At 47.1% G+C, this 26933-nt stretch overlaps 1 protein-coding gene across 6 annotated transcripts; it reads left to right on the top strand.

The window, feature by feature from the left end:
• The first annotated feature begins 1560 nt into the window (after positions 1 to 1560).
• On the top strand, positions 1561 to 20666 carry GOSR2 (golgi SNAP receptor complex member 2). 6 transcript variants are annotated; one of them, XM_038546990.1, is made up of 6 exons: positions 1581 to 2023; positions 8796 to 8860; positions 10359 to 10464; positions 11287 to 11419; positions 14148 to 14288; positions 17490 to 20666. In XM_038546990.1, exons 1-6 carry the CDS (start codon positions 1995 to 1997, stop codon positions 17649 to 17651), a joined length of 636 nt encoding a protein of 211 aa, XP_038402918.1. In that variant the 5' UTR covers positions 1581 to 1994; the 3' UTR covers positions 17652 to 20666. The 6 variants fall into 6 exon arrangements, with proteins under 6 accessions (XP_038402922.1, XP_038402918.1, XP_038402921.1 ...); XM_038546989.1 differs by having other exon boundaries at positions 1868 to 2023; positions 10356 to 10464; XM_038546992.1 differs by lacking the exon at positions 1581 to 2023 and adding an exon at positions 2235 to 2423 and having other exon boundaries at positions 10356 to 10464.
• Positions 20667 to 26933: the final 6267 nt, after the last annotated feature.

The following is a 26933-nucleotide window of genomic DNA, read 5'->3' as shown; positions in this document are numbered from 1 at the left end:
GGAGAGATTGGAAGGCAGGCCATCCACAGAGATGTTGGCAGTGTAGATCAATTGTCAAGGTGGTTTAGTCATTAAAAGAAATAAGATAGTTAAAAGCACAGCAAGATGGAGTTTTCTTCTCTTTAGAGAAAGCCCTACGCCCATAATAAAGACCTAAGAAACTGAGAAGCAGAGGGGAGGTCCTCTGGACTTCTATTTCCTTATCTGCCTTACCCACCTCACTGGGATGCTGTGAGGTCCAAAGAAGAGCAAGACATAGGCATAAAAATTGAGAAAATTTAAAATTTCTTTCCAACCTCTAAAAGCTTCTAACTACTTACAGAATTTTTTTTTAAATCTATAAATAAAAATGTACACATGACATTGAAGATCCCCCATGATCTGGCTCCAACTTTCCTTCTCACACTATTATTGCCCCCAAGCCCCCTAAACCCAGCCACAAGAGGTCTATGTTCTTTCCCATTATTTTCCTTTTCTCAAGCTATCCCCTCAGCTGCAAACGTCCTTCCCTTCATCTCCATTAGGCCAACAAAATAAACATTTACAGGGGCACCTGGGTGGCTCAGTTGGTTGAGGGACTGTTGGTTTCTGCTCAGGTCATGATCTCATGGGTGTTGGGACAGAGCCCAGCATTGGGCTCCACTGGGTGGGGGGTCAGCTTGAGATTCTCTCTTTCCCTCTCCCTCTGCCCCTACCCTCTGAGTGAGCTGCTCTCTCTCAAAAAAATAAATCTTTTTAAACATAAACATTTACAGAGGGGTTAGCATGTGCAAGACACTGTTAAAATTCTATTGATTCTTCAACAAAAAAACAAAACACTTGATTCTTGAAGGCCCCATTCATAGGCTCTTTCATCCACGAACTCTTCTTGCTTTTCTCCAGAAAAAAAAAAAAAAAAGGTACTTTGTATCAACTGTAGCACTTTTCTACTTGATAATGTAGCTGGAGGGCATAATTAGCTCTGTCAACAGACTACGAGAGAAGAGATATTTGAAGGCTATCTTTCCTGTAATCCTGCTCCCAGTATCTGTGCCTGGTAATAGTAGGTGCTCATTAATAATTAGAATGGGAAAATGTTTGGGAAAGAATGTACATGGGTGGACAGTCTCTTAGGACACAAAACTGGGTGGGCTCCAGGATACAGGAAAATAAAAGCATCAACTTGTCAAAGGAAGAGGAACATCTCCTCCCTTGGAAGGAACTGCAGATAAGCCTGGGAGGGTGGACACGGGTTAGGTCTCTGTGGAGAGAGAGACCGAAGCGTCCCAATCCTTCGAGTCCTAATTCAAATGCCACCTCCTACATTAGGAGTCTTTCCTGACTCTTCGACGGGGCTGACCCCGGCTCAGCTCAGCCTGTCTGGACTTCTTTGTATACTTATCTTACTTCCTAGCCCGCGACCTCTTTGGAGGGCAAGAGGAGCCCGGTTTCCCCCACTGCACACATAGTAACTAACCGCTCATTCATTTTGAGTTTATTGGAAGGATAATGGGGAGGGGGGGACGGGCGGGGAGGGTAGGAAGCGGACAGATTTGACAGAGGAGAAGCTCGGGGCAGACACTACAGCGATGAGCGAAATCTCCATCCAATCCCAGAGCGGAGCAGTCGACGGCGAAGCCAACCGCAGGGAAGGGCAGGGATCCATCCACCTGCTCTGCTGCAGCCGGGCTCTGAGGACCCCACGTCGGTCCTCTCCGACTGCCCTGGTCAACGCCTGAGCTGATGCTGAAGACCGCCCCCGGCCCAAACCCACGTTTCCTCGTCCCCGATCTGCCGCAGCGCCTCTGACTACACCTGGCCTTCTTGCCCGGGCCTCTTCTCCCGTTACCCTCCTCCTCTCTCGCCACCACCGCCAGCCGGGCGCGCGTGGGGGCAGCCCTGGCTGGCAGGAGGGGGCGGGTCCTGCGACCGGAAGCCGGAAGCCGGAAACCGGAAAGGGCTCTGTGAGGACGTGTTCCGAGGAAGCCAGGGCCGGACCCGGCGCGGCCGGCGACATGGAGCCGCTATACCAGCAGACGCACAAGTGAGGGCCGCGTCGGGGCACGGGCGGGAGCGCAGCCAGGCTGGGCGAGGCCGGCTCCCCTGGCTGGGGCCTCGGGCGTCCGCCGGTGTAGAGGCCGAGTCCTTCCGGCGGGGCGCAGCCCGGGGCAGCTCGGAAGCGCTCAGTCTCTGGCGGGGTGCCCAGGTCGGCGGCGGTTGGAGGGTCCGGCCTGATGCCTGGAGACGTTGGGCCGGACGGCTCCTGGGATCTTCGAGGCCGCAATCCACCTGCTGGGTAGACTGGGCGAAGGGAAAGTCACACTTACGGATCATAATGCTTTGTCCAGCACCTGCCAACTCAGCGCTCTGGATTGATAGAGCTGGTGGGAAGTCAGGGCCCCTCCACATAGTTTACTGTTGGACAGTCCGGAGACTGATCTAAGGTGTGACAGGATGCGATGGAGGGTAAAGGAGCGGAATCTTCTTTAGCAATTTAGAAAGAGCCGTCCCTGGGCTAAGGTCGTCAGAAAAAGCTTCATTGCAGCTCACAGTTCCTAAATGATGTCAGCACCTACTCCTCATCGACACTAAGCTTGTTGCTGCGACCCCCCCCCCCCCCCGCTTTTATTCTGATCTGGTTTATACTAAAGACCATAGTGATGGAGTGTTTGGTTTGGGTGAGTGAGACTACAGAACCTACTTTGTAACGGTATTAAAATGACAGAATATGGTTCTCACCCTGGAGCCCTGGGCTCATCAAAATTACAGGAAGGGATTAAAAAAAATTCAGCCTGTGAGTCCATTGGAAAAGGAATGGCATTTCTCATGTTGCTAAGGAAGGGTTGGTCTTTTACAGTTAGTCTTTTCTTCTCAAGTGCTGAATCTGGGAGTCCTGGTTCTAGACTTCTTCACCTTATTTTTCTGATCTGTGAAATGTCTGAGGCTGGTTCAACTCCGAGTCTCCTTTCAGCTTCATAATAACTGGTGATGGAGTGTCTTAAAGAGGAACACGCAACCCTGTGAGCATCAGCAGTTAACTTTTGCAGTTGGCAGAAATTAACAATTGTCTAACTGAATTGACACGGCAGTAACCGAGCATATGAATTTTGCTGGGACTTTGAACCCAATTGGTGGTTATCTTGTGCGGTGTCCCTGAAAGTATGTTGAAGGAGATTGATATTTTATTTTATTTTATTAATTAACTTATTTATTTTGAGATTGATATTTTTTTTTTGAGATTGATATTTTAAAATTAGGTGTCTTGAAAGCTCCTGAATCACCACATGAACGAGTGAAAAGAAAAAAAAAGGGATGAAAATCAGAATAAACATTTTATACTTAAATAAAACTTCATTTGAATGAACATCATAGAGGAATAAGTAGCCAGGCTTCTATTTTCGATATTCCAGTGCCCATACTTGTCCTCTATATCATTCAGGACCATTCAGTGCTCTGCACCTTGTTATCTCTAGAGATTCTGATTCATTAGGTCTGGAGCAGAAGAAGCTCTATTTTTAACAAGCTCTCCCAAGTGATTTTGATGAGCAGCTGGGTGTAAAAACTATTATTTTATCCCAAGGTCAGTTTTACCTTTTTTTGATTTTGCCTTCTGGTGAGAGGCTAAATGTGGTAGAAGCAAGGTCAGGGAGATGAAAATGGCCAGATGGTTCCCACCACTTTTAAGTAAAAACAACCACTAAGGTTTCTGTGATGCTATGTAGGTTACACAGCAGTTTCATGCTGCATTTGGATCTATGAGCCTTTAAATAATTGTGATTGTTAATACCCTATTTTACCTAAGACTGAGGCGTCAAGGAGTTAAATGACTTGTTCATGGTCCCTCAGCTGCTATGTAGTGGAACCAGAACTTGAAACCAGTTTCTTTTAACTCCAAAACTTTGTTTCCTGCTTGCAGTGGTCAGAGGCATAATGGATACAAAGTGGGTGTATATGAAGGGGCATTAGGGTGGTTCCATGGACTTTAAAAAGACAACTTCATTTTAAAATTCTTCCTGGATCTTCTGCAGACTTTTTTTTTTTTTTTTTTTTTTGAGTCAGCAACAGTGACTTATTATTAGGGTCTCTGTTTGTTTATATTATTACCCAAGCCCACCATGGACCCCGTGCTGAATGGGGCTAGGACTTAACAGTTTCTAGTGTCCACACTCCCAAGTCATACCTGTGTATCACCTGTTCCGTATTGGCTTCAGGTGTGTTTGTGAATTCCCAGTTCAAAACAGATTTCCTGGGATGCCTGGGTGGCTCAGTGATTGAGCATCTGCCTTCAGCTCAGGGTGTGATCCCGGTCCTGGATCAAGTCCCGCATCAGGCTCTCTGCAGGGTGCCTGCTTTTCCCTCTGTCTATGTCTCTGCCTCTCTCTGCATCTCTCATGAATAAATAAATTAAAAATCTTAAAAAAAAATAAAACAGATTTCCCGCTTAGCATACTGTAGTTCCCACCCTGTCATTAATTAATACTTGCTTGGTTATTTTGCATTTATTTCCTCTCAGGTAGGAAATGTAGAGATTGGAATCATTTTCTTGGCAGTATCTTTTCTAGTTCATTCAAAGCCTATAATAGAGCTTAGATGGGAAAAGTCAGTAATGTTTCCCTACAACTTAAAGTTTACCTGTTTTAGCTTAGAAACCAGTAAAAGCCAAATGAAGGGTGTTTAAAGGGTAGGTGTTGCAACCATCTCTCCCTCTGTCCTCATAGAATTTAAGAATTGAAGGGGGATGGCACCTGGGTGGCACAGCTGGTTAGGAGTCTGACTCCTGTTTCTGGCTCAGGTCATGATCTCAGGGTTGATTGAGCCCAGGATTGGGGTCTGCCTTGGGCATGAAGCCTGCTTAAGATTCTCTTTCTCCTCCTCCCTCTGCTGCTCCCTGCCCACCAGCTTGCACACATGCAGACACGTGTGCTCTATCTCAAAATTTAAAAAAAAAAAATTTTGCCTGAGTGGCTTAGTGGTTGAGTATCTGCCTTTGGCTCAGGTCATGATCCCAGGGTCCTGGGATCCCTGTTCCGTGGGGTGCCTGCTTCTCCTCCCTCTGCCTGCAGTTCCCCCTGCTTGTGTGCTCTCCTCCCTCTCTCTCTCTCTCTCTCTCTCTCTCTCTCTCAAATAAATCAATAAAATCTAAAAAAAATATTTATTTATTTATTTATTTATTTATTTATTTAAGAATTGAAAGGGACTGGCAAGATTTTCCATTCCAACACACTTTGGTCAGAAAGACCCTTTATAAAATCCAAGGCAGACATGCAGGAACTCTCCTTTTCCTTGTTCCTTTTCTTGAAGAATGAGAGTTCATAATTATTCTCCGGGATTTTTTGAGGGGTAGGGGGTATGCTGAGTTGAAATCTGTCATCTTGAAATCTGGACCTTTTGGTTCTGGATCTCCCTTAAGGAGCAGCAATGGAGAACAAGCCCATTCCTTTTCCTGTATGTCAACTCTAGATATTTGAAGAGCACCAACTTCCCCGTTTTAATATAGAGGTTTTTTTTTTTTTTTCCCCCTTTTCTTTCCTCAGAGGCTTACTATCACTAGCTCTTTTGACAGTTCCTCTTTGTGATTTGACTTCTAGACTCTTTCCCAGTCATCTTGTTCATCATCTTCCATTAGGGGAAGCCTTTAATAGACAGGGTCCTTGAACAGATGGCTCCCAGAATGGAGTGCCGTTCAATATTGTACATGTGACTTTTTTAAAAAGTCAAAATACTTTTCATCCCTGACAAATTTCATCTTACTATTTTAGCCTAAATGAAAAACATTAATATTTATTTTGTAGTACAATATCCTAACTACTCATTTTTAATAATAAATTTATTTTTTATTGGTGTTCAATTTGCCAACATACAGAATAACACCCAATGCTCATCCCGTCAAGTGCCCACCTCAGTGCCCACCACCCAGTCTAACTACTCTTTATAGCACAGAATCATGTTCAAATTTCATATGTTGGCTTTAAAAAAAAATTGGACAAAACATAAAGCCAAAGGCAGCCCTGTGGTAGAATGCTGGAAATCTCCCCTAGGATCCTTTGGGTACCTCATTTAGCCTGCCATGAAGCCCTCATCCTTAAAGCTTAAAATACTTGTCAATCCAATGAGATGTGATGTCTCATTATTTTGAATTTGCCTTCTCCTGATTGCTGGTCAAGGGAAGTATCTCTTTATATTGACTGTTTGGGTTTTCTTTACTGTCAGTTGCCTTTTGCGCATTTTACAGAAGTTCTCTGTTTGACTTTTCCTGTTGACTTGTAGCATTCCTCTTATATGTTCTAGACAGGAGTCCTTTCTTACTTGTTCCAGGTATTTTCCAGTCTCTGCCTTTTATTATTTATTTGTTTTTATGGCACCTTTGCTGCAGAAAAATTTTTTGTTTTCACGTACTCAAATTTACCAGCCTTGTGGTGTGTGAGGTTTGGGGATAGTTTTGTTTTTTGTCTTAAGAAGTTCTTTAACCTGAGGTCATAATATGCACTTTTATATTTTCTTCAGAAAGTTTTTTTAATTTAAATTCAGTTAATCAGCATGTAGTATATTATTAGTTTCAGAGGTAGAGTTCAGTGATTCATCAGTTTCTTCAGAAAGTTTTAAAGCCTTGCTTTTTCCATTTGGGCTTTAAACCATCTGGAGTTTATTTTTGTGTATTATGTGAGATATTGTCTGCTATATGGGTAACAAAATGAGCCTTTGGCATTGACTCTAGTACCTTCTTTTTTCCACTCATTTATGTCATTGAGTTCCCAAACATGGAGAGCTCTTTCTAGCTAGCCTCTATTCTTTGCTTCTTGGTCAGGGTTGGGGTTAGGGTTCGTCTGTCTGTCTCTGTACTGCTACCATATTGTTTTTATTATTATGGCTTTGGTGGGTTGTTTTTATTTTTAATATTTATTTATTCATGAGAGACACAGAGAGACTGTCAGAGACATAGGCAGAGGGAGAAGCAGACTCCTTGTGGGGAGCCTGATGCAGGACTTGATCCCAGGACCCTGGGATCACGATCTGAGCAGAAGGCAGACACTCAACTACTGAGCCACCCAGATCCCCCTGTTATTATAGCTTTGTAATAAGTGTTAATAGCAGGTGGGACAGGTCATCTCTCTCATACTTTGAAATTCAGAGTTGTCTTGGATACTCTCTGCCCCCACCCCTTTTTGTATTATGTTCCATTCCTGTCAGTGACGCTGCTAATTTTCAGATTTGCTCTATGAAGCTACCACTGAAAATTTGCCTCACTGCCTATGTTCAGGCCTTCTGTGAAATCCTAATTCTCCTTTCCATCAGCGTTGCCATGCGGTCCTCTACTGCCGTTCCTATGGTAACCCTGATCCAGATGTTGCTTAAGTCAAGCTGCATTCCTGTATCTGCTTCCAAATCTCATGTGCCCTCATTCTAAACTCTCAGGACTTACCTGACTGGAGTAGCAGTCTGGTCTCTCCATCTCTAGTAGTGATTTCTAGTTTCCTCTCAGGGCCATGCGTCTCACCCAGGTGCACTCAGGGTCATTAGAGAGCTGGCCTTGCTTCTGGTGCCGTGGGTCATATTTAGAGGTTTCAGGAAAGCCCTGGGAAAAGACGAGAGGAAGTTGAAACCAACTTTGGACTCCTGGCTTGCATTAGTAAATTTGGGTTCACAGTTGGTGCTCATGGTGGAGGATGGCTGCTAATCTTTCAAGGGTTGGAGGTGATAGAAGAGCTCAGCAGACTCCTCCCATGTGCCTCTAATATGGAAAGACCAGACACACTAGGAGGCAGTTGTTGGGGGCAACAGAGGCAGTATTCAGTACTGATCACACAGGCCTGCCAGGAAGGGCTCCGAGGGTGACCTTGGCCAAGCCCAGGGGAGCCTCTGGAGAGTGCTCCAGGGCCTGATGTCTGGGATTGTGCCAGAGGTCCAGGGTACAGTGTTGCATTTCCAAAAGAGATAGCAATCACCTGGTATTGCTGGGGAAAGATGTTTACCAAACAGGAGATCTCTATCTTTCAGGACCTTCTCTGATCATCTCCAACTGATAGCCTCATCCCTTCTCCCCTCTGACCCCAAATCTCTTCCAGGCCGGCGAGCCTGATCGTAATCCACCTGACAATGCCTCTTTGGGTACCATTTTCTTCATCTCTTCCCTCAGTAGATCATGTCTTCAAAATGATCTTCAGAACTGCCTTCACCCCACCTGTTCCCTCCAGCTTACTCTCCTGTGTGCTTGCCTTTGCTTGGCACCACCAGGCACAGTTCCTCAGCTTTCTTTTTGTTTAGACTTATATGTATTAGTGCTCCCTCAAATCTTCTTGGGACTTCTCATGTCTCTCTGGCCTGTCATTCCTAATTACATTGTTTCTCAAGGACAAGGATTATATCTGTCCTGCCCTTTGGCCCTCCCTAGTACAGACCAGCGCTCGGCACATTGGGTCAAAGAACAGAGAGTGGGATTGGCTGGGTCCAGATTGGGGTTTATCACTTGCTGTGTGACCTTGAACAAGCTACATAACCTTTCTGCGCTACAGTCGTCTTATTTATAAAACGAAGATGATAATGGTACTTTCCTCATGGGGTTATTGACTTTGCAGGATGTCTGATATGTGGCAAGGGCTCAATAAATGCTGCCTGTCGGTATTATTATTCATGTTCATGTTAAAATGTTAGAAATCATGCCAAAACATGTGGCCTAAAGTGCCACTTACAAATTTTACAGTTCAATGATGCTGTCAATTTAAATCAGTTACATGTTGGCATCAGAAAACGTGTCTTTCCTGACCGAAGCACTGTTGATTACTCCTGTCTCACTCATTTCCTCTCTCTTCCTTTGATAGGCAGGTCCATGAGATCCAGTCTCACATGGCACGCCTGGAGACGGCAGACAAGCAGTCTCTGCACTGTGAGTAATTAACTATGGAGACCAGAGTCCTTTCTCTGATGACACGATGCTAATGGGCTGGGTTTCCTGACCGCATTTCTGCCTCAGGGGCTTAATGATTCAGCGCAGAATGAGTTCTGTTGTTGGGGTGGACAGAAAAACCCTCTGGCAAAGTCCCTGACTTCCCTGATTGCACCCTGTGGAATCCCACAAGTCTTATCCCCCATTACCCCTCCACTCAACCTGACATGGCCCTATGGGAATGGACGTTCTTCTCCTCCATCTGTCTTAATCTAATTACCAAGCCCTTAGAGGAATGTACTCCATACCACTTCAGGGATATTTAACTGGAATTGGTCATTTCTTCTGAGCTGAGAACTGTGGCTCTTTAGGAGGATTATTCAGAAACGAATAGCAATATTAATTGGTTTAGTTCCCACACCATGGTTTCTTTGGAGAAGAGCACTGCTTTTTGTTTTGTAGTTTCTTCTCTGTTACAAGGAAAGGTCCTGTCCCAGAGCTGGTCATAGGGGCACCGCTGGTTACCCACACACTGTGGAGGCCACCCCCTCACCTCCCTACCTGGCTGTGAGCGCACCGTATTTGGTCCACTAGTACCTTCTTTCTGCAGCTTCAGAGGTGTCTCTTTTCTGGGTTCTGTGCCTACCTTGATCTAATCTAAACTGTGTTTGTTAGCTGTAGGTTGGCCCAGGATGGTGACATCACTGTCTGCTGTCATGACTTTACTCAGCAAGAAGCAGTCTGGGTGCCCTTTCTTTTGTGCACAGTTAGTGTCCATGGGCTCTGTTTGCCTTCCCAGTGTTCTCATTGTCACACGATTAGAAATGGAAAAGAGGTCATTTCGACTGTTTATCAAAAGGGATAAGGAAAATGAGTGTATTTATCATATCTTTACCTCTGAGGATTCTTTCCTGGGCCTTTCCTAGTGATATTTGGTCTATTTTGGGGATTGCAACGTCAGTTTGCCCATTCTTATGGAAAGCCTTAAGGGAGCGTTTCTCTGTGTTTCACACACTAATCTTCCCCTTTGTGCTTTTTTTTTTTTTTTCTTTTAACCTCATTACTGTAGGGAATTCAATTGGCAGCCTTTATACTAGATATTTATAACTTGTATCTGAGAATAATCTCAAAGGAAAAGAGACCTCGTTCTGTTTCAGAAGATACTGCATTTTGCTTAAAATATTTCATTTCTAAAGGCAGGAAATTTATTTCTACAGATTTATCTAGCTTTTTAAAAAATTGGCATTGTTATGGCTTTAACAGCTACATATATGTGTGTGTGTTGTGTGTGTATGTATTTAGAACAACGTTTACAGAGTCACTTAGTGTAACTTGAATTTTTTCCTGTTATTCAGTGGTACTTGCATTTTTCTCCCTTTTCAAATGTGTTTCTTTGAATTTATTGGATATGGAAAAAAGATATGTTTAATGTATCATTCTAATTTAAGTTCACTGTCTCTTTTCCAGCAATTATTCTTTTTTCTCTTTTGTGCAGTAGTAGAAAACGAAATCCAAGCAAGCATAGACCAGATATTCAACCATCTAGAGCGTCTGGAGATTTTGTCCAGCAAGGAGCCCCCTAACAAAAGACAGAATGCCAAACTGTGAGTGCTCTGACACCCCCAGCCCATCAGAGCTAGCCCAGGGGAGGCTATCGAATATTCTGAAAATCCATTTACACATTGAAAAACTGAGACTCTGTAAAGATAAAGCTGGCAAAGTCCCTAAAGGGCACAATTTCCACTTCAGGCATGCTTCCTCAACATAAAAAGCCTGTGAGGCTGGCGGCTCAGAAGCTTCGTATCTCTTTATATTGGGTCATTCTAAAATTTTGCCTCCAAGTACTTTCTGACCAGATTGCTCACTTGAATCCTGCTGCTGCCAGGGAGATTTGCCCTACCCTTTGGTTCCCGCTGCATTCTTGGGTTGAAATGAAATCTTGCCCTTAATCACTTCAGTTTATAATGAACTTACCGATCTAATGTTTGATATTCCTCCATAAAATTAAAATGAAACTCCCCTCACCACCTCCACCCCAGCCCCTGCTCCCTAAAGTTTTATGAAACTTTGTTGATGCTTTACTCAAAAGATGCCCTTGGGCTTCTTGGAAAGCGATCTAATCCATAGAAGGTCAGGGAGAGGTCTTTGAGCCTGCTTCCTGTCACCTGTTCCCTGTCATGCATCCAGAATCAGAGACCAGCAGATGCTTAAGTAAAGCTGTTGGAATCTTGTGTGCTACAACCTTGCTTTGACCACAGGCTACTGCTTTTAGTTTCAATATCCTTGATCAAAATCAGATGATTTTAGCGGGGATAACACACAGTGATGTAGGGAGAAGTAAGGAAACATCTTGAATGCAAAGCCTGGCTACTCTAAGTGTGCTGCCTGAGTTTCCGGAATGTAATCTCTCTCTCCATTAATTCCAGTCGTGTTGACCAGTTAAAGTATGATGTCCAGCATCTGCAGACTGCTCTCAGTAACTTCCAGCATCGGCGATACGCGAGGGAACAGCAGGAGAGACAGCGAGAGGCGCTCCTGTCTCGCACTTTCACCACTAACGTAAGCCAGGCTCCTGGGGTGGGGATCTGCAGGTACTGGGCGGCTCACTGGAGCTGCGGCTGGGGTCTTGGAGCTTCATCCTTTTTGGGGGGTATCTGAAGCCAACTGAGCAAGAGGAGACTAACTGGAAATGACGGTGGACTTTGTGCATTGCCACAGCCACTAGACCTAGAAGGGAAATCTCTTTTTTCTAATACAGAAACCTGAAAAGAAAGCAGTTGAATTGAGGGAATGGGCAGAGGTAAAAATGACCTGGTTTGACGGAGAGGTGGAAGTTCACGTGGTAGAAACGTTTTTCTGATCAGATAGAGACAGATGATTAGAATGGAGACCATTTGTCAAGAGGGCAGCATTTCAAAGCTGCCTTCGGGCGGTCACCATTGTGCTGTGTCTGTGTGTGGTTCCAGCGTCAGATGCATTAAAATGTTTTTGCCCCTAATCTGAGCAGCCATTTGAAGGAATTTGTTAACAGATACTTTGTTTTGGACAGATTGCTTAACTTGAGCCTGTTCAAAAGTGGCCTGTTGGTTCACATGTTGGATTTTTGGGATACCCTTGCCCCTGCCCTCGGGTCTCCATGGGCTCATTTCCTGCACATGGCTATAGAGCACACTGGCCTTTCTCATGTCCTGTGTAATATATTTTCATCAAGTGAGCTGGACTTGGAGGCCTTTTTGTTATGTTTTGTTTTGTTTTACAGAGAGGTTTTTTTTTTTTTTTTTAAGATTTATTTATTTATTCATGAGAGACACAGACTGAGAGAGAGAGGCAGAGACACAGGCAGAGGGAGAAGTAGGCTCCCTGCAGGGAACCCGATGTGGGACTCCATCCCAGATCCCAGGATCACAACCTGAGCCGAAGGCAGGCGCCCAACCGCTGAGCCACCCACGTGTCCCGAGAGGTTCATTTTCTAACAAGATCTTAGCTTTCAAAGTCTGCCATCAGAATTCAGACCAGTCCACATTTCACAGATATTTAAGTCTCTTTGCTGTGTCTACACTGGCAATAAATTTCCCTGAATGTGCCTGCATAGTTTTTGCTTCTCTAGGGTAAGCAGTCACGTAGCAATGATTAACAAATCAAAAGTGTAACGAGGACGTGTTGGTGGTCTAATGGTAAGGATAGCTGTCTTTCTTGTAGTTTCAGATTTTCTTTTTCTTTTTAATTTTTTTAAATTTTTAAATTTTTAAAATTTTTTAATTTTTAAAAAATTTTAATTAATTAATTATAAGTTTCAGATTTTCATAGCTGCTCTTCAAAAGGCGCAATGAACTGTCCAACCCACTAAAAGGTGTGTGGGCGTCTGATACAGCACTGGGTATTCAGGCCTGTTTTAGGCCTGGGACGATCACTCAGAATTATTTTGTTTCTTACCAGCTTGGTGTGGGACTGTGTAGACAGTGTCCCTAGAGAAAATTGACTTGCCAAATGAAGTACTTGCTGGTCATTCTGTGAGCTGCAACTATAATACATTTTTCCCCATGAGCTATATATACTCTTTCGGGTGGGAGGTTAAGAAAAATTTGTATATAAAAGGCATTCTGCAAATGCCTGTCAGAGCTGCTCGTTGATTCATTCAAACATTAGAGTCTTTGCCCCACTGACCATTAGCCGTGTGCAGAACACCATGGAGGGTGCCAAGAGTAAAGCTTGTGGAAAAATACAAAGCCATGGCTCCTACCTGTGAGAAGCGTGTCATCTGCGGGGATTGAGGGTAGATGCATGAAAAATGGCTCTGAACTTGGGAGGAAAGATGAGGTGGTTTAGCTTCTTCATGATGATCAAAAGAGATGGGAATGGCACTGCTTGGCAGACTGAAGAACGTGCTATCATCAGGAGGCAGGAAAAAACAGCATTATAGCCAGTCCTGACTGCTGTATACAGTCTACTTCGGTGTAAACTTAGAGTTCCAGGGCCAGTCTCCAGTTGGTCTCTACAGGATGATTAAGAGGGCAGGCTCACTCTCAGTAGTGAGATGCAGGCCCCACTGAACTTAGCTCTGCATGAGTCAAGACAGGCCGCTCCACCTCTCTGGGCTTCAGTTTCTTCACCTCTAAAATGGGAATGCTATGGTAATTACGCCGTAATGTCTGCATGAAGATGCGGGGAGCTTAGGGCAATGTGCACGCAGAGTGGAAAGGGCTTGATCAACATCTGTTTTTCCCTTCCTCCCTTTCTTTCCAGACCTTTCTTGCCTGCTTAGAATTGTCCCATCCGGGCCACGCTTTGGCCTTCGATGGAAAGCACAGGTTCCTCTACCATTAGTCTCAATCTAATTGCAGTGATAAGCTGTAGGTAAAACAGCTGCAGACCAAAAGCAAACAGTTAATATTGCGTTAAGGGAAAGCAAAGGAGAGGAACGTGTGGAATGGGCTGAGTTCATGGTCAGAGAAAGCCTTTAGGAGGAGCCCAGCAAGGCCTTGAAGGACCGACATCTGTCCTAGACCATGGTCATGGCAGAGAGGCAGGAGTTAACGGGCCTCATGTAATGGATTCGTTTGCAGAGTGCCACATCTGAGGAAGGTTGCTCTTGCTCTGAGCGAACAGAGGCCACCCAGGTCTCTGCTTTGCATTTTCCTCTCTATTCGGTTCCTTTGATTCTTGCACCATTCCCTCTGGCTATTCCTCGAGCTTGGCCTTGGCCCAAAGGCAGAGTGGCCAGATGTGGCGGGATCCCAGGAGCCGAGCAGCCAGCAGAGCTAATCCAGTGCCTGCGTCTCTTTCACAGGACTCTGACACCACCATCCCAATGGATGACTCGCTGCAGTTCAACTCCTCCCTCCAGAAAATTCACCACGGCATGGATGACCTCATTGGAGGAGGGCACAGTATTCTGGAGGGACTAAGGGCCCAGAGACTGACTTTGAAGGTGGGGCACTTCCGGGGGACAGGGACCAGGCCCCTTGTCTTGGCCTCCTCCAACAGTTTGGTACCCGCATTTACCTTTCGGCTCTTTATCTTCACATTTTGAGATTTTGATGGAGCCTGGGGTCCTTCCTGTCGGAGCTGAATTATTGCGAGTCCACGGGTCACCATGCTCCCTTTACCAGTAGCTATTTCTTGTGCTCACTGTGAAGCATGATTTGGCATCTCTTGGTACCTAGGTCCTTTTCCCTGTCCCGAACCTTTCGTGACAGTGGCCGCTACAGAAGGAACCAGTAAGATCCAAGAAATTCCACAATTTCAGAAATTACAGAATCCATGATTCTAAGAAGGCAGATGCGGCCGTATGTGGCACCTCCCCCTCCGTGGCTTCTTGGAGAGCCCCTCCGGTGGACCACCTTGGACACCACATCTTTTGTGCACCTGTAACCGAAGCGGATAGTAGTGAGTGGTGGGGGCTTAGGGCTGCCCTAGCTGCCTGGTGGCAGATGGCTTCTAGAGCACCTGCTGCTGAGCTACAGCACCTCTGTACTTTTGGTAGTCACAGGTGTTTTCTAGAAGCCCTGCCCCATTGGCTGAGACTCCAACTCCCCCCTGACTCCCACCCCTTCCCCGGGAGTGGTTTACAGAAACATTACACAGATTCTGATGTCAATCGTGGTGTTTCAGCCTCAGCCCTTTTCCTGTATCAGCCCTGATGGATAATGGGGTGTGGGCTGCGCCTATTATCAGGGTGTGGTCCCCTGTGAACGAAGCAGTCCCGGCCACTGAGCTGTGAGAAACAGTCACTCGGAAGTGTGAACTTTATCTTAGTTTTTTTTGGACCACGTTGAGCCTGTCAGCTCCACAGGCCTTTGGTACATTGCTGACCAGCCCCTGCCATCTTTACCAGGGAGAAGGTCAGGCAAGCCACGAGGGACAATTAACCTGCCACTGGCTGTGGTGGTGCTTGTGGTCCTGAAGTATGCTCTCTTGACAGCTTCACAGGTGCCACCATTCCGAGTGGCCGCCTGCAGTAATCTCAACTGATACATGATGATTAATCTACATTTTCCTTAGAAAACTGCCCACAACCCAGTAAAACAGTAAAACCCTTTTATTTATTTATTTTTGATTGGGGGGGGGAGGGGGTGGAGCTTGCAGAGGGAGAGAGAAAGAATTTTAAGCAGACCCATGCTGGGTCTTGATCAGGGGCTCAGTCTCACAACCCTGAGATCATGACCTGAGCCAAAATCAAGAGTTGGACACTTACCGTCTGAGCCATCCAGGCGCCCTAGTAAAAGTCTTTTAGGACAAAACTCCCCATGTCGTACCCATGTACCTGGGAGGTGGGGTTAGTTAGAGCTTATTGTTAAAACAAATGTTCATGTCCTCGCAAAGTCTCGTATTACTGGGGAGTCCAAGCAACATTGCCCCTACACTGTCCCCAGAAGGCAGTGCCGGGAAGCCTGGCAAGGTGGTTGGGGTTGGAATGTGAGGTTTCTGATTCAGTTTCCTCTGGACATCTACTGCTGCCTACCTGTCTTTTAAAGTCTTTTGATTCCCTCCTCCCACCCCAGTCCTGTTGGGGTTTTCTGCCTAAACCATTTGAAAGGAACATGGGAGAGAGCATGAAGGAACTGGGCCATGATTTGGGGAAATTTGGGGTTGGAAAGGAATACATTTTTTTGAAATTTATGTTAATTTTCAAGTGATTTGCTACTTATACTTCATATAGTAATAAAATAATCTGAGCTAAACAGAATCTTTAGCGAGAGCCTAAATTTTACCATTACTGTTATGGAAAAAACATGTCTCTGGCCTTCTCGTAACAGTAAAGTTTGACTTGAGAGATGTCTTTCAGTAAGGCTTGTCTGTCATTGCGGGGCTGAACCTAGGTTTTGAATTCCTGTCTGTGATGCCTCATGTTGTCTGCACCTCTTCCTCTTCTCTCTTGCTCGTTAATGCATTGTTGATTTAAAAAAGGCACGTAGGGCATTAGGTTAGATGCCATCCATAAGGATGCAGTGGGTGACGTGTGTGGAAGTAGGCTATGGGGTCTGTCCTAGGAGTCATTTAAGCTTATTACTTCATAAGAAATTGTGCTTAAAAACAAAAATTAGAAAGCCAAGAGGAGGGGCAGGCTGGGTGCTATGGGCTGTTGATTGAGGAGTAAAATATCCTTTTGCCTTTGGTGGTATTTTGTAAGGGATCATGGCACTGGTAATTGTACCCTTCAGACCCTTTGATAAACATGGACATTGACCCACACATTACACGCCGAAGAATCCCAGAAATTTCTATTCTACAAGGTGAACAAGCTGATAGCCAGGGTTTGGGAGTTAAGAAGCAGAGGAAAAGTTTTTTGATGTTGCCTTTTTTTTTTTAAGAAAATGTATGACATTGTAAAAAAATTTTTCTTGAGATATAATGTACATACAAGAGGCGCACAGATCTAATGTGTGCAGGTCATTGAATTTTGGCAAGTGTGCACACCTTTGTAACTCACACTGCTCTCTAGACAGACCATTTCCATTGGCCCTGTACAGTCCCTCCTGCTTTCCTAGCCAGTTTACCCCTCCTTTCAGGCAACCATTGTTCTTATTTATCTCACCATTAAGTAGTTTTGCCTGTTACTGAACTTCACATAAATGTATTCGGAAGTATGACTTCTTCCTCTCAGGAATGTTTTCCAGGCTCTTTGATGTTGTTCCATGTAGGTCATTAGGTCCTTTTTATTGTCAAGTAGTATTCTAGTACAAAGATTCACTGTACATCGTTTACTCATTCTGTGCTTGGTATACACCTGGGTCTCCAGCATTTGGACATTCTCCTATTTTCCTTTAGAAGCTTGTGTTTAATTTTGTGATCCATCTCAAATTAATTTGGGGGCATAATATGAATTGAGGATCTTTTCACACACATACATGGGTATAAAATATATGAGACGTGTGTGTGTGTGTCTGTGATCCCCATGTGCCTAGAGTCCCTTGTTCCAGCACATTTGTGGAAAAGACTTTTCTTGCCTCCTTGCTTTGCTCTGGTACCCTGATCAGAAGTCATTTGACCATAAGCGTGAATCTGTTTCTGATTAATGCTGCTTTTTATATGCTTCAGGCATGACCAGGAGACTGTCTGTTGGTAAAGTCCCATTCCTTGGCAAAAAGAGCTGATCGTTGTTTTTCTTTCTCTTCTTGTCTGCCCCCAGGGGACTCAGAAGAAGATCCTTGACATTGCCAACATGCTGGGCTTGTCCAACACAGTGATGCGGCTCATTGAGAAGCGGGCTTTCCAGGACAAGTACTTTATGATCGGTGGGATGCTGCTCACCTGTGTGCTCATGTTCCTCGTGGTGCAATACTTGACATGAGCTGACTGAGCCCAGTGGCTGCACATTGTTCCCACTGCATTTGAATCTGTGTGAGTGTGTGTGCGTGAGAGAATGGGGGGACCCCAGAGGCTGCCTCCTGAAATGTATGCCCTTCTCAACTGTGAAGACCACTTGGAAGTAACTGTCATCTGTAACCTGGTGGGAGTTTCAAACCTGCCCTGTTGTCTGTGACACCATGGAGGGGGAGCTAGTGCCACCAAGATGCACAGTACTTAGGAAATGAAAGGAGTACCTGTTCTCTCTCTCTCCCTCTCTTGCCCTCATGGGGGAGGAAGTGACAGAAGGGTAAGGGATGAAGAAGGAAGCGGGAGGGAAAGAACAGCTTCGCTGGTTTCTAGCTAACACGCACCCTGAGATTTCATAGTGAGCCTTTCAGGTAGGACTGTCCGCTTCATCACCATCTGGCCTTTCTGGCTCCTTGTGGAAAGGTCAGAGCAGAAGCAAATAGAAGGAAGGGAAGGAGGCCTTCTTTTCCCGTGTCCTTGTAACACATGGATTTCCATGCTCTTGCTACCAGCATCCCCCACCCTCAGTGACAGGCAGATGACTAACTGCTGGTACTTGTCACCCTTCCCTGGAAGCAGCTACCTAGAGGAAACAGAGGCACCGATGCCATTGCAGTCAGCAAGTAAGATTTTCCACATTAAGGTTGTTGGGTGTTCCTCCTTTCTAAAATAAGGCCAGTATTATTCCCTGAGAATGTTCAGTCTTGGGACTGAGGCCCCTAATCACTGATTCTTTCCCAGTGGTTAATAGAATGGGTGGCTGCTGTGGTTTCAGGACTGCCACCTGGCATCATGCCCAGGCACTGGTGGGCCTCTGCTCCTGTCCACCACCGCCCCCCACCCCCACCCCGAAAGCCACTGTGCATGGGGGTTAGTGATGTACCATCACAGCGTCTTCTCTAGTTTCAGCGTCCCTGGTTCTCTGGCTCTCTTCCCTTCCCCGAAATCTACTAGCATCTGCCAGCCAGTCCCCCATTCTTCCCAGCCAGCATGGGCAGGGACCACCCCGGAGACAGCCCTGGTGTCCTGTGTGTCTCTGCTGTCGGACCAGGACCTCTTTCCTTCTCTGACCAACCCCAGGTTAAGGCTATATCAGTACCTGGTGTGTTTTGCGATTTCTTGTAAAGCCAGCTGCTCTGTTGTAGCTGAGCACTGCATGTACTAGAAAGACCTAGCGTGTGTTTTCATCTGTCACAGGCCCTGCCTGCCCCAGGCTCAGTACCTTATAGCAAGATGTAAAATAATACTGAGAATTTCCCAGAACTGGATCCCTGGTCAGTATTAACTCCACCTGTGATTGCCTTGCCCCATGTGTGTCCTGGGTTTGTTTGTTTGTTTGTTTGTTTGTTTGTTTGTTTTGTCACCTGGACTGTCATCTGTTTTCCTTCTCTATGTGTGTTCTATTCCACCTCCTTTATTTACCTCCCACCTGTTTCTGTAGCAATATTTGTCTTTTCTAGCATACTTTTTGGCAAGTGTTTCATAATTGTCACAGATTTTTAACATGGGTTTCCCAGGTGCTGATTTCATAGTTGGTGGGTTCTCCATGGCTCCTAGCTCCCTGTGCTAAACAGGGGCCCTGGATTTCCAAGGAAGGGGAGGGAACTGTGACCCCTTCATAAAAGGGTTGAGGGCCCCACCAGAGTAAGAATGGTGGCCCAGAGGGTAGATAGCTGTCTAGGCATCTTTAGACCTAGGTCTGACTTTGGGGAGGTGAAATTTGCAGCACCCTCAGCACCCCTGCCAGCACAAGGATCTTAGCAGTCTATAAAAAAGGTTCTTAATGCACAGACCCGGTTGTCCTATTCCCTGGGCATCTGAGGATCCTGCCAAAGAGCATCCTTTAGAGGAAAGTGTATAAGGAACAACTAAGCCCTGCAGACCTGGACTTGGGGACACAGAAAATCCCCCTAGCACCTCTCCCCCTGCTTTGCTGTTGTGATAGGTCTGTTCATAGTGTACACCAGTGTGTTCGCACACTTCACAGTGAGTGCTGGCCTTGATGTACCAGAAGTAAGACTTTCCGTCCTGCTGTACTTTCAGAGCCATCCTCCCCACTTGGTAATAAAAATCATAGAGGCAGTTTGTGGGTCTTTGCCGCCTGGGGCTAGGGAATGGCAGCCACATGGTGTCTGGAGGCCCAGAGAGATGGGGAAGGCACAAGTTGACTTTCAGTGTCCTGTGTGAAACACACCTTGGCCTATCTGGGTGCTACTGTTTCCATCAACCACCAACACCCCCTACCCTAACCCCCCGTGTAGGGAAGGGTTCCAGGCCAGGGAAGGAGCACCCTCTAGTGGAGCTGGGGTGAAATCTTAAAACAGGCAGGTCTGTTGGCGGCATCTGCGACCTCATACAAGATTTGAGTGTGCCTGTTGAAGACAGATGGGTTGGTTGTCAAGGAACCGGGAAATAGCTTCATTCCAGGGGAGTTTGCTCCAGGTGCAACTACCTTAAGAAAAACCAAACTCAAGGACCCAAAAGTAAGTAGGAGCGTCTTGATTTCATAGGAGGCCTCACTGCTGGGTTTTTCCCAAAATCTTTTGCCCTTAATGAATTTAGATGGGTCTGATTTGCAGATTTGGATTTATACCCCTTGTTTTTGAAACATCAGTTAAAGTTGAGGTTTACATTTTATTTAGAAAATTATATTTTGTCACTACTCTTTTTTAAAGTTTCAGGCCTGAGATTCTCACACACAGCTCCATGGCCAGGGTTAGGCTGGCTACCTTAGAAGCAGCTGGGAAACTTTTTTAAAATTGTAGGTTCCTGGGGTCTATCCCAAACCTTCTAAATTAGAATATTTTTTAAAGTCTAAGGTAATTCTGATGTGTGTATTTTGGAACCACTGTCTTTTTAGACAGAAGGCTTTTGTCTTAATCAAAGATGATACCATTTTAAAGTAAATGCTGAATTCGATAGGGATCTGTGTATAAAGAGCAAAACTTTTATCAATGTCCAAAATAAAATCTCACTTGTTTATATCCTATCTTATTCCAGAAAAGATTTGAGGAGACTTACAGGTACTAACAGTACAACAGGAAGAAATGAGGACCAAGAACAAATAAGATTAGTGTCATTACTAAGAAAAAGTAATGCAAGTGCAAGTTGTGAAGCCCTTCTAGAACTATTCTGGGTTTGGTTTTGAGCCCCAGCATCCAAAGCAGAGAGAAGCATTATCTGTTGTTGTCTCAGTGGGGTTGGGGATGTCTTTCATTCAGAGGAAAACCCAGACCCTTAATACTGCTGGTTTGTCTGTGGCCCTTACTGGAAGTCAGGTGTGGTTATTCTCCAGGGCCGTCCCTCTGCTCTCTACAAACACTCTGAATCAGGTCCTGTATTATCTTCATTGTGTAGGTGGCTGAGATGTAGTGACTTTCTCTAGGCTGTACATCTGTCTGGCCTCATAGCCCAAGCTCCCAACCATGGCATTGAGGGGCCTCCCACACTCAGGATGGGGGGCAGGAACTATAGGCAGAATGCCAGGGTTGAGTACAGGCTATAAGGCATTTGTGCTTCACATGGCAGGTTCTCCATCTTGAAGTATTTTCCTACTTGAAAGTGGGAGAGGAGATTTGTCAGGGGAAGCTTCTGGAAATAGAGAATGGAGCTGTACTCAGGCATCGCCACTAGGGAGCGACATAACCCTACCTGTGGCTGGTCTGCCGGGTGCTGAGTCTGGGCCTGAGGCCTGGTGTATTTGGAAGAGGAGGAAACGGGTGTCCACTTGGGTTGGTTCCTTTTTTTTTTTTTTTAAATAAAATAATTTTTATTGGTGTTCAATTTACCAACATACAGAATAACACCCAGTGCTCATCCCGTCAAGTGTCCCCCTCAGTGCCCGTCACCCACTCACCCCCACCCCCCGCCCTCGTCCCCTTCCACCACCCCTAGTTCGTTTCCCAGGGTTAGGAGTCTATGTTCTGTCTCCCTTTCTGATATTTCCTACCTATTTCTTCTCCCTTCCCTTCTATTCCCTTTCACTATTCCCTTTCACTGTTATTTATATTCCCCAAATGAATGAGAACATACACTGTTTGTCCTTCTCTGATTAACTGACTTCACTCAGCATAGTACCCTCCAGTTCCATCCACGTCGAAGCAAATGGTGGGTATTTGTCATTTCTAATGGCTGAGTAATATTCCATTGTATACATAGACCACATCTTCTTTATCCATTCCTTTTAGATACATAATTCACTGCTGAGTGGCAGCTCTGGGCTGTCTTGTGGGGCTTTGGGATGTGGCCAAAAATGACCTGAAACCTATTAGTTCTGATTTTCAGACTCCCTTTCCACTTGGTGTTTCCTTTAGCACACGGACCTGTTTCCTACAAGAACGGAAAATGTTTCTCAAAAGTGTGTTCATTCTTACTCCCCGTTTTATGTCCTTTCATTTCTTGTGACACATGGGAGAGGAGGGAGGTGGGATGGGGTAAGGGAATCTGGGAGGTCCTGGGCCCCTCTGGTTCAGTTGCTAAGTTCCCTGCCAAAGGAACCCCTCTGTGAGCATGCCCTCCCCGCCTCTTCCCTACATCATTCTAGCACAGGGTTCTCCACCTTGGCTGTACATGTGCATTCTTCCTGGAGCTTTTAAAAATACCCATGTGTGGGTCTTAACCTGATCTAGTCTGATTAATTGGCCTGGCATGTATCCTGGGCATGAGAAGTTTTACAGGTTGTCCAAGCAATTGTAACATGTAGACAAGGGTGAGAAAGACTGCTCTAGCCCTAGAGCATTCGACACAAGGTGAGGCTGTCCCCCACAAACTGCCCTGTGGCCACACCAGGGAGCCACTGCCCTGACCACTTGGGGTGGGCTTCGGGAGGGTGGAAGCTGGGTTCTCCTATCAGGTTAGGGAAGGGGTCACACCCTTCCTGGCCAGTGGACCCCCATCATAGACTGCTACCTCTGTGTCTGCTGAGTGAAGCATCTCAGGGTGACGGGCCAGTGACTCCTGCCACCCTGGTGCACCTGTTAGCTCTCCCCAGTTCTTTGTCCTCCCTGGACTGCTTGGTCTTCTTGGAACCTCCCGTACTCTTGCACATCTGCACCTTTTTCACAAGATATTTTCTTCAGGGTGTGCCACCACAATCCCAGGTCCTCTCCAAGAAGCCCTGCCCTCGATCCCCGACAGACCCATAGCACTGCACATCTGGGGAACAGTGGAGATTCAGGTGTGTCTTCACTACAGGGACTTTTGTGCACCCTCTGTGCATAGTAAGTGTTCAGTAGCTCTTGGGGTTCACTGGCCTGCAGGAGGCACTTGATGAGCCCAGCCCATGCAGGTAACACATTTCTGAGCAATGGGTACAGTGGTTCAGCAAAGTTTTTGTGGCCAGGCCGGGAGGAAACCAAAAGATTCACATGCCGCTAGCCAGGTGTTGTGTGTGGTTGAAGCAAAAGGGGAAGAGGTGTGGGACTTCGATAGTGAGAATGCATCAGGGACTGTTAGGGGAGAGACCAGTAGGGGGACCGATTCATCCTGTTTTTTTTTTTTTTTTTTTTTAATTTTTTTAAATTTATTTATTTATTTATGATAGTCATCAGAGAGCGAGAGAGAGAGAGAGAGAGAGAGGCAGAGACACAGGCAGAGGGAGAAGCAGGCTCCATGCACCGGGAGCCCGACGTGGGATTCGATCCCGGGTCTCCAGGATCGCGCCCTGGGCCAAAGGCAGGCGCTAAACCGCTGCGCCACCCAGGGATTCCCCCCATCCTGGTTTTAAAGCTCAAAGTCCTAACTCCTGGCAACCTCCCCAGGCCAGAGTGAATCAGGATGGTTGGCCACTCTAGCTACACTAGAGGTTAACAAAAACCCGACAAACGCAAAGTACCCAGGAAGCGGGGGGACTGTGATCTTGGAGGCTGACCCCCCAACTTAGAGATTCCGCTAGTGGAGGCTCATCGGCACCTCCTGGAGAGTTGACGTGGCCTTGACTGAGCCGGCCACCCGGTGCCCCTGGTTCCTTTAGGACCAGGCCACCAGAGCCCAGCATGGGCCTGGCACCCTCGTAGCTGTTCCAGGACAAGTGTGGGTGGGAAGCAGGCCCTGTCTCTGCAGCTGGCAGGAAGGAGGCACAGGGCAGCGGTGAGAGACTGGGATCCAGGGTGCAGGTGGCAACCACATGGCAGGCCCCTCCTGGTGCCTCCACTTTCTCTTAGAATGGGGGTAACGCCTGTCCCACGGTGCTTCCCACAGCAGACGCAGGGGCTCTACAAACACGCCGGAGGCCTGGAGCAGTGGTTCTCAGCTGCGACTGCCTCCTGGAGAGTTTACAAAGTCCAGGTTCGGGGCCTTGCCCCCAGAGCCTTGGAGTCACTTAATCTGGGGTGCAGCCCGGGTCTCAGGATATTTGTTCGAATTTTCCAAGACAGTCTCCGGTACTGACAAGGTTGAGACCACTGCTCTAAATGCCTCCCAGGTGTGGTTGGTAGTTATGCTTGCTTAACTGGAAAGACAGGAAGTCACACAGAACAACTGGAGGACAGTGACCTGCAGATGTGTTCAGGGTCAGGGGCAAGAGTCTAGAGTGGTTGTCACTGTGGACTAACCAGGAGGGGCCTTCTGGGAGAGTGAGGTGGTGGCCGCAGGATGACAGAAGCCAGGTGAGGGGCAGTTCCTGAGCTCTGACCAGCCTTGAGCTGCGGAGGCCAGAGGAGGGGGAGGGCGGTAGGTGCCAGGAGGGCCTACACCCCATCCCCTTCTTGCACACAGCTCCTGGCGGAAGTGCTGCTGCTCAGAGGCCCGAGAAGCCTCGGTGGAGCAGAAGCCTTGGTGGAGCCGATCGCTGGTGGGCAGTAACTCGTGTGTGCCCTGTGCAGCCAGGAGGCTGGGCCGCCCCCTGCTCCCCCCGCCGGCGGCCAGGGCGTCGGGCTCCCCGCTCCTTCCCCCTGGGACCGCGTGGGCAGAGCCCACCCTCTGGCCCTACTCCCCTCCCGGCCCCTCTCAGCAGACACACTCTGCTAAGAGTGTCTCGTGCCCAGGGCATGTGCAGGGGCAGAGGTGAGGGGTCAGGGAGTTGGACCCCTGTAGGAGGGAAGAAGAATCACCGCTGCCCCCCAGACCTCCCCAGGTCAGGCGTGAATATCAGATAAAACCCTGAACTCTCCTGAAGATCGTCCAACTTCTTGGTGCTATAGGCATGGGGTAAATTCATCGTCCACGAGAGCTTCTGTCAATAAACCTTTTTTTCCTTCCCCCTGCTTTACTCCTTTGGCAGAGGGCAGTCTCTCTTACCACAGTCCAGGGACCTCTTGGAAGAAGAGCAGAATTCCAGAATAGAAGTCGTGGCCACCTCCTTCGATGAGAAAGCACGTTGGGATAAGTCTTCGGAGGTCACCCATTTGGGGCAACAGCACTTAATTAAAGATGTCGAAGGCCTGAGATACTCACTTGAGGAAAAATATAGCTCAATCCTAGTTCTGTGCCTTCTTACCATGAAAAGTCATTTTAATAGTGACAAGAGGGCACCTGTGTGGCTCAGCCAATTGAGCATCTGACTCTTGGTTTTGGCGCAGGTCATGATCTCAGGGTCGTGAGAACAAGCCCCTCATAGGGCTCCATACACAGCTGGGGTCCATGTGTCCCTCTCCCTCCCCCTCTGCCCCTTCCCCGTCCGCTCTCTCTCTCACTTTCTCTAAAATAAATCTTAAAAAAAAAAAAAATCATGACCAGCAATGTCATGGGGTGGTCGTAGGTGCCAAGCAAGTAGGGTGGACACCAGAGACCATGTCCAGAGGACAGAGTTCGGACAGGGGAGGGAGTGGTGACAGAGCACCTCCTGGCAGAGGGAGGACTTCAGCTGAGTAGAGGATGGATCAGCGGCCAGAGCTGTGGTACTGACTACTGTTTTCCCCGATGGGGACGTCAGGGAGGAGAGCCCAGTTCTCAGCTGGCTGGGTTTGGGGTGTCCTGTTGAAAGGGTAGGGAAGTATTGGGTGGGAAGCAGGAAAGGGGTGGCAGAGAAAGGCCAGGAGGTGCTGCTGTGGATGCCAGTATAGGGATCCCTGGGTATCCTCCTGAAACCAGAAACGTAGGAAGGGGCCCTGCTCGTGCCCTGGACTCTGGGCCCAGGAGCTCCTGCTCAGTAAAGAGGGGTGTGTGCTCCTAAGGCAGCCTGGGTAAGTGTGCAGGAGAATGGGTGTGCTGGGGCTCTGGGTGGCCAGTCTCAGGAGCATCCAACAAACCTGGACTCCCTCGCCCTGGTGAAACCATCAAATGGACTTGGGTGTGGGGGACTGGCACTGCTGTGTACCCTGAGAGACCCTAACAGCTCATTTTCTTGATGGTGACATGCTGATGAGACATAACGGAGGAGTCAGTCTGGTGCGGGGTGTGGATAAGCTCAGCTCTGCTGGGAGGACCTGACCACCAAGGACTGTGGACACGATCTTTTGAGGTGCGATGTAGCATGATGGGGCTGGTGGTGTGCTGTTTGGGATGCAGATGGCAGACGTGGCTTACAATCCTGACTTTTCCACTCTGAGCAGAGCAGCCTTGGGCCTAATCACCCTGACCTGTTTCTTTGTGTGTAATGGGAATAATAATATAGAATGGTGGTTCAAATGGCCACACTTGGAATCTTGCCAGGAAGTGACAGTGATTTGTAAGAAGGCAGAAGAACTTGAGTGATAGGAATCAAGCAGGCCTGCATTTGCAGCCCAGCTCTATCCCTCTCCCTTTTAAAAATTTATTAATTTTTTAAAAGATTTTTTTGTTATTTGACAGAGCACAAGCAGGTGGAGTGGCAGAGGGAGAGGGAGAAGCAGCTCCCCGCTGAGCAGGGAGCCCAACGCGGGGCTCAATCCCAGGATCCCAGATCATGACCCAAGCTGAAGGCAGATGCCTAACTGACCGAGCCACCCAGGCACCCCAGCTCTATCCCTTACTAATTGTGTGACCTTGAGTGAGTCACATCACCCAAGCCTCTGTTCTTTTACCTTCTAGGGATGAATAGAGCCCATCTCACCGGCCAGCTGGGAGCCAGTGAACACTGCAATCTATAGAAAGTGCTTACTGCACAGACTGGGCCATAAAAAGATAGTAGCTAAAGTCTTGTTGTCAGCACTGCGGGAGACCCGAGTCTGGTGCCTTCTTCTTCCCCTTGATGTGGTGGTTAATCAAAGGGTCTAATATCCCCACAGAAAGTCCCACCAGCATTCTCCAGGGGGACCGTGTTTGTGAATAGGTTCCGGGGATAGAAAACTGAGTTTGGTACCAGAAGACTGGAACCCAGATCCCTACTTGATTACTTATG

This window comes from Canis lupus, chromosome 9 (assembly GCF_011100685.1).
Source record: "Canis lupus familiaris isolate Mischka breed German Shepherd chromosome 9, alternate assembly UU_Cfam_GSD_1.0, whole genome shotgun sequence".
Lineage (NCBI taxonomy): Eukaryota > Metazoa > Chordata > Mammalia > Carnivora > Canidae > Canis > Canis lupus.
This window is presented reverse-complemented; position numbering and strand designations above follow the sequence as displayed.

Coding starts and splice junctions, on each gene's coding strand:
- GOSR2 (XM_038546989.1), top strand. CDS start 1,995: ATGGAGCCGCTATACCAGCAGACGCACAA. Junction 10,465..11,286: donor AAAAGACAGAATGCCAAACT/GTGAGTGCTCTG, acceptor CATTAATTCCAG/TCGTGTTGACCAGTTAAAGT. Junction 11,420..14,147: donor CTCGCACTTTCACCACTAAC/GTAAGCCAGGCT, acceptor TCTCTTTCACAG/GACTCTGACACCACCATCCC.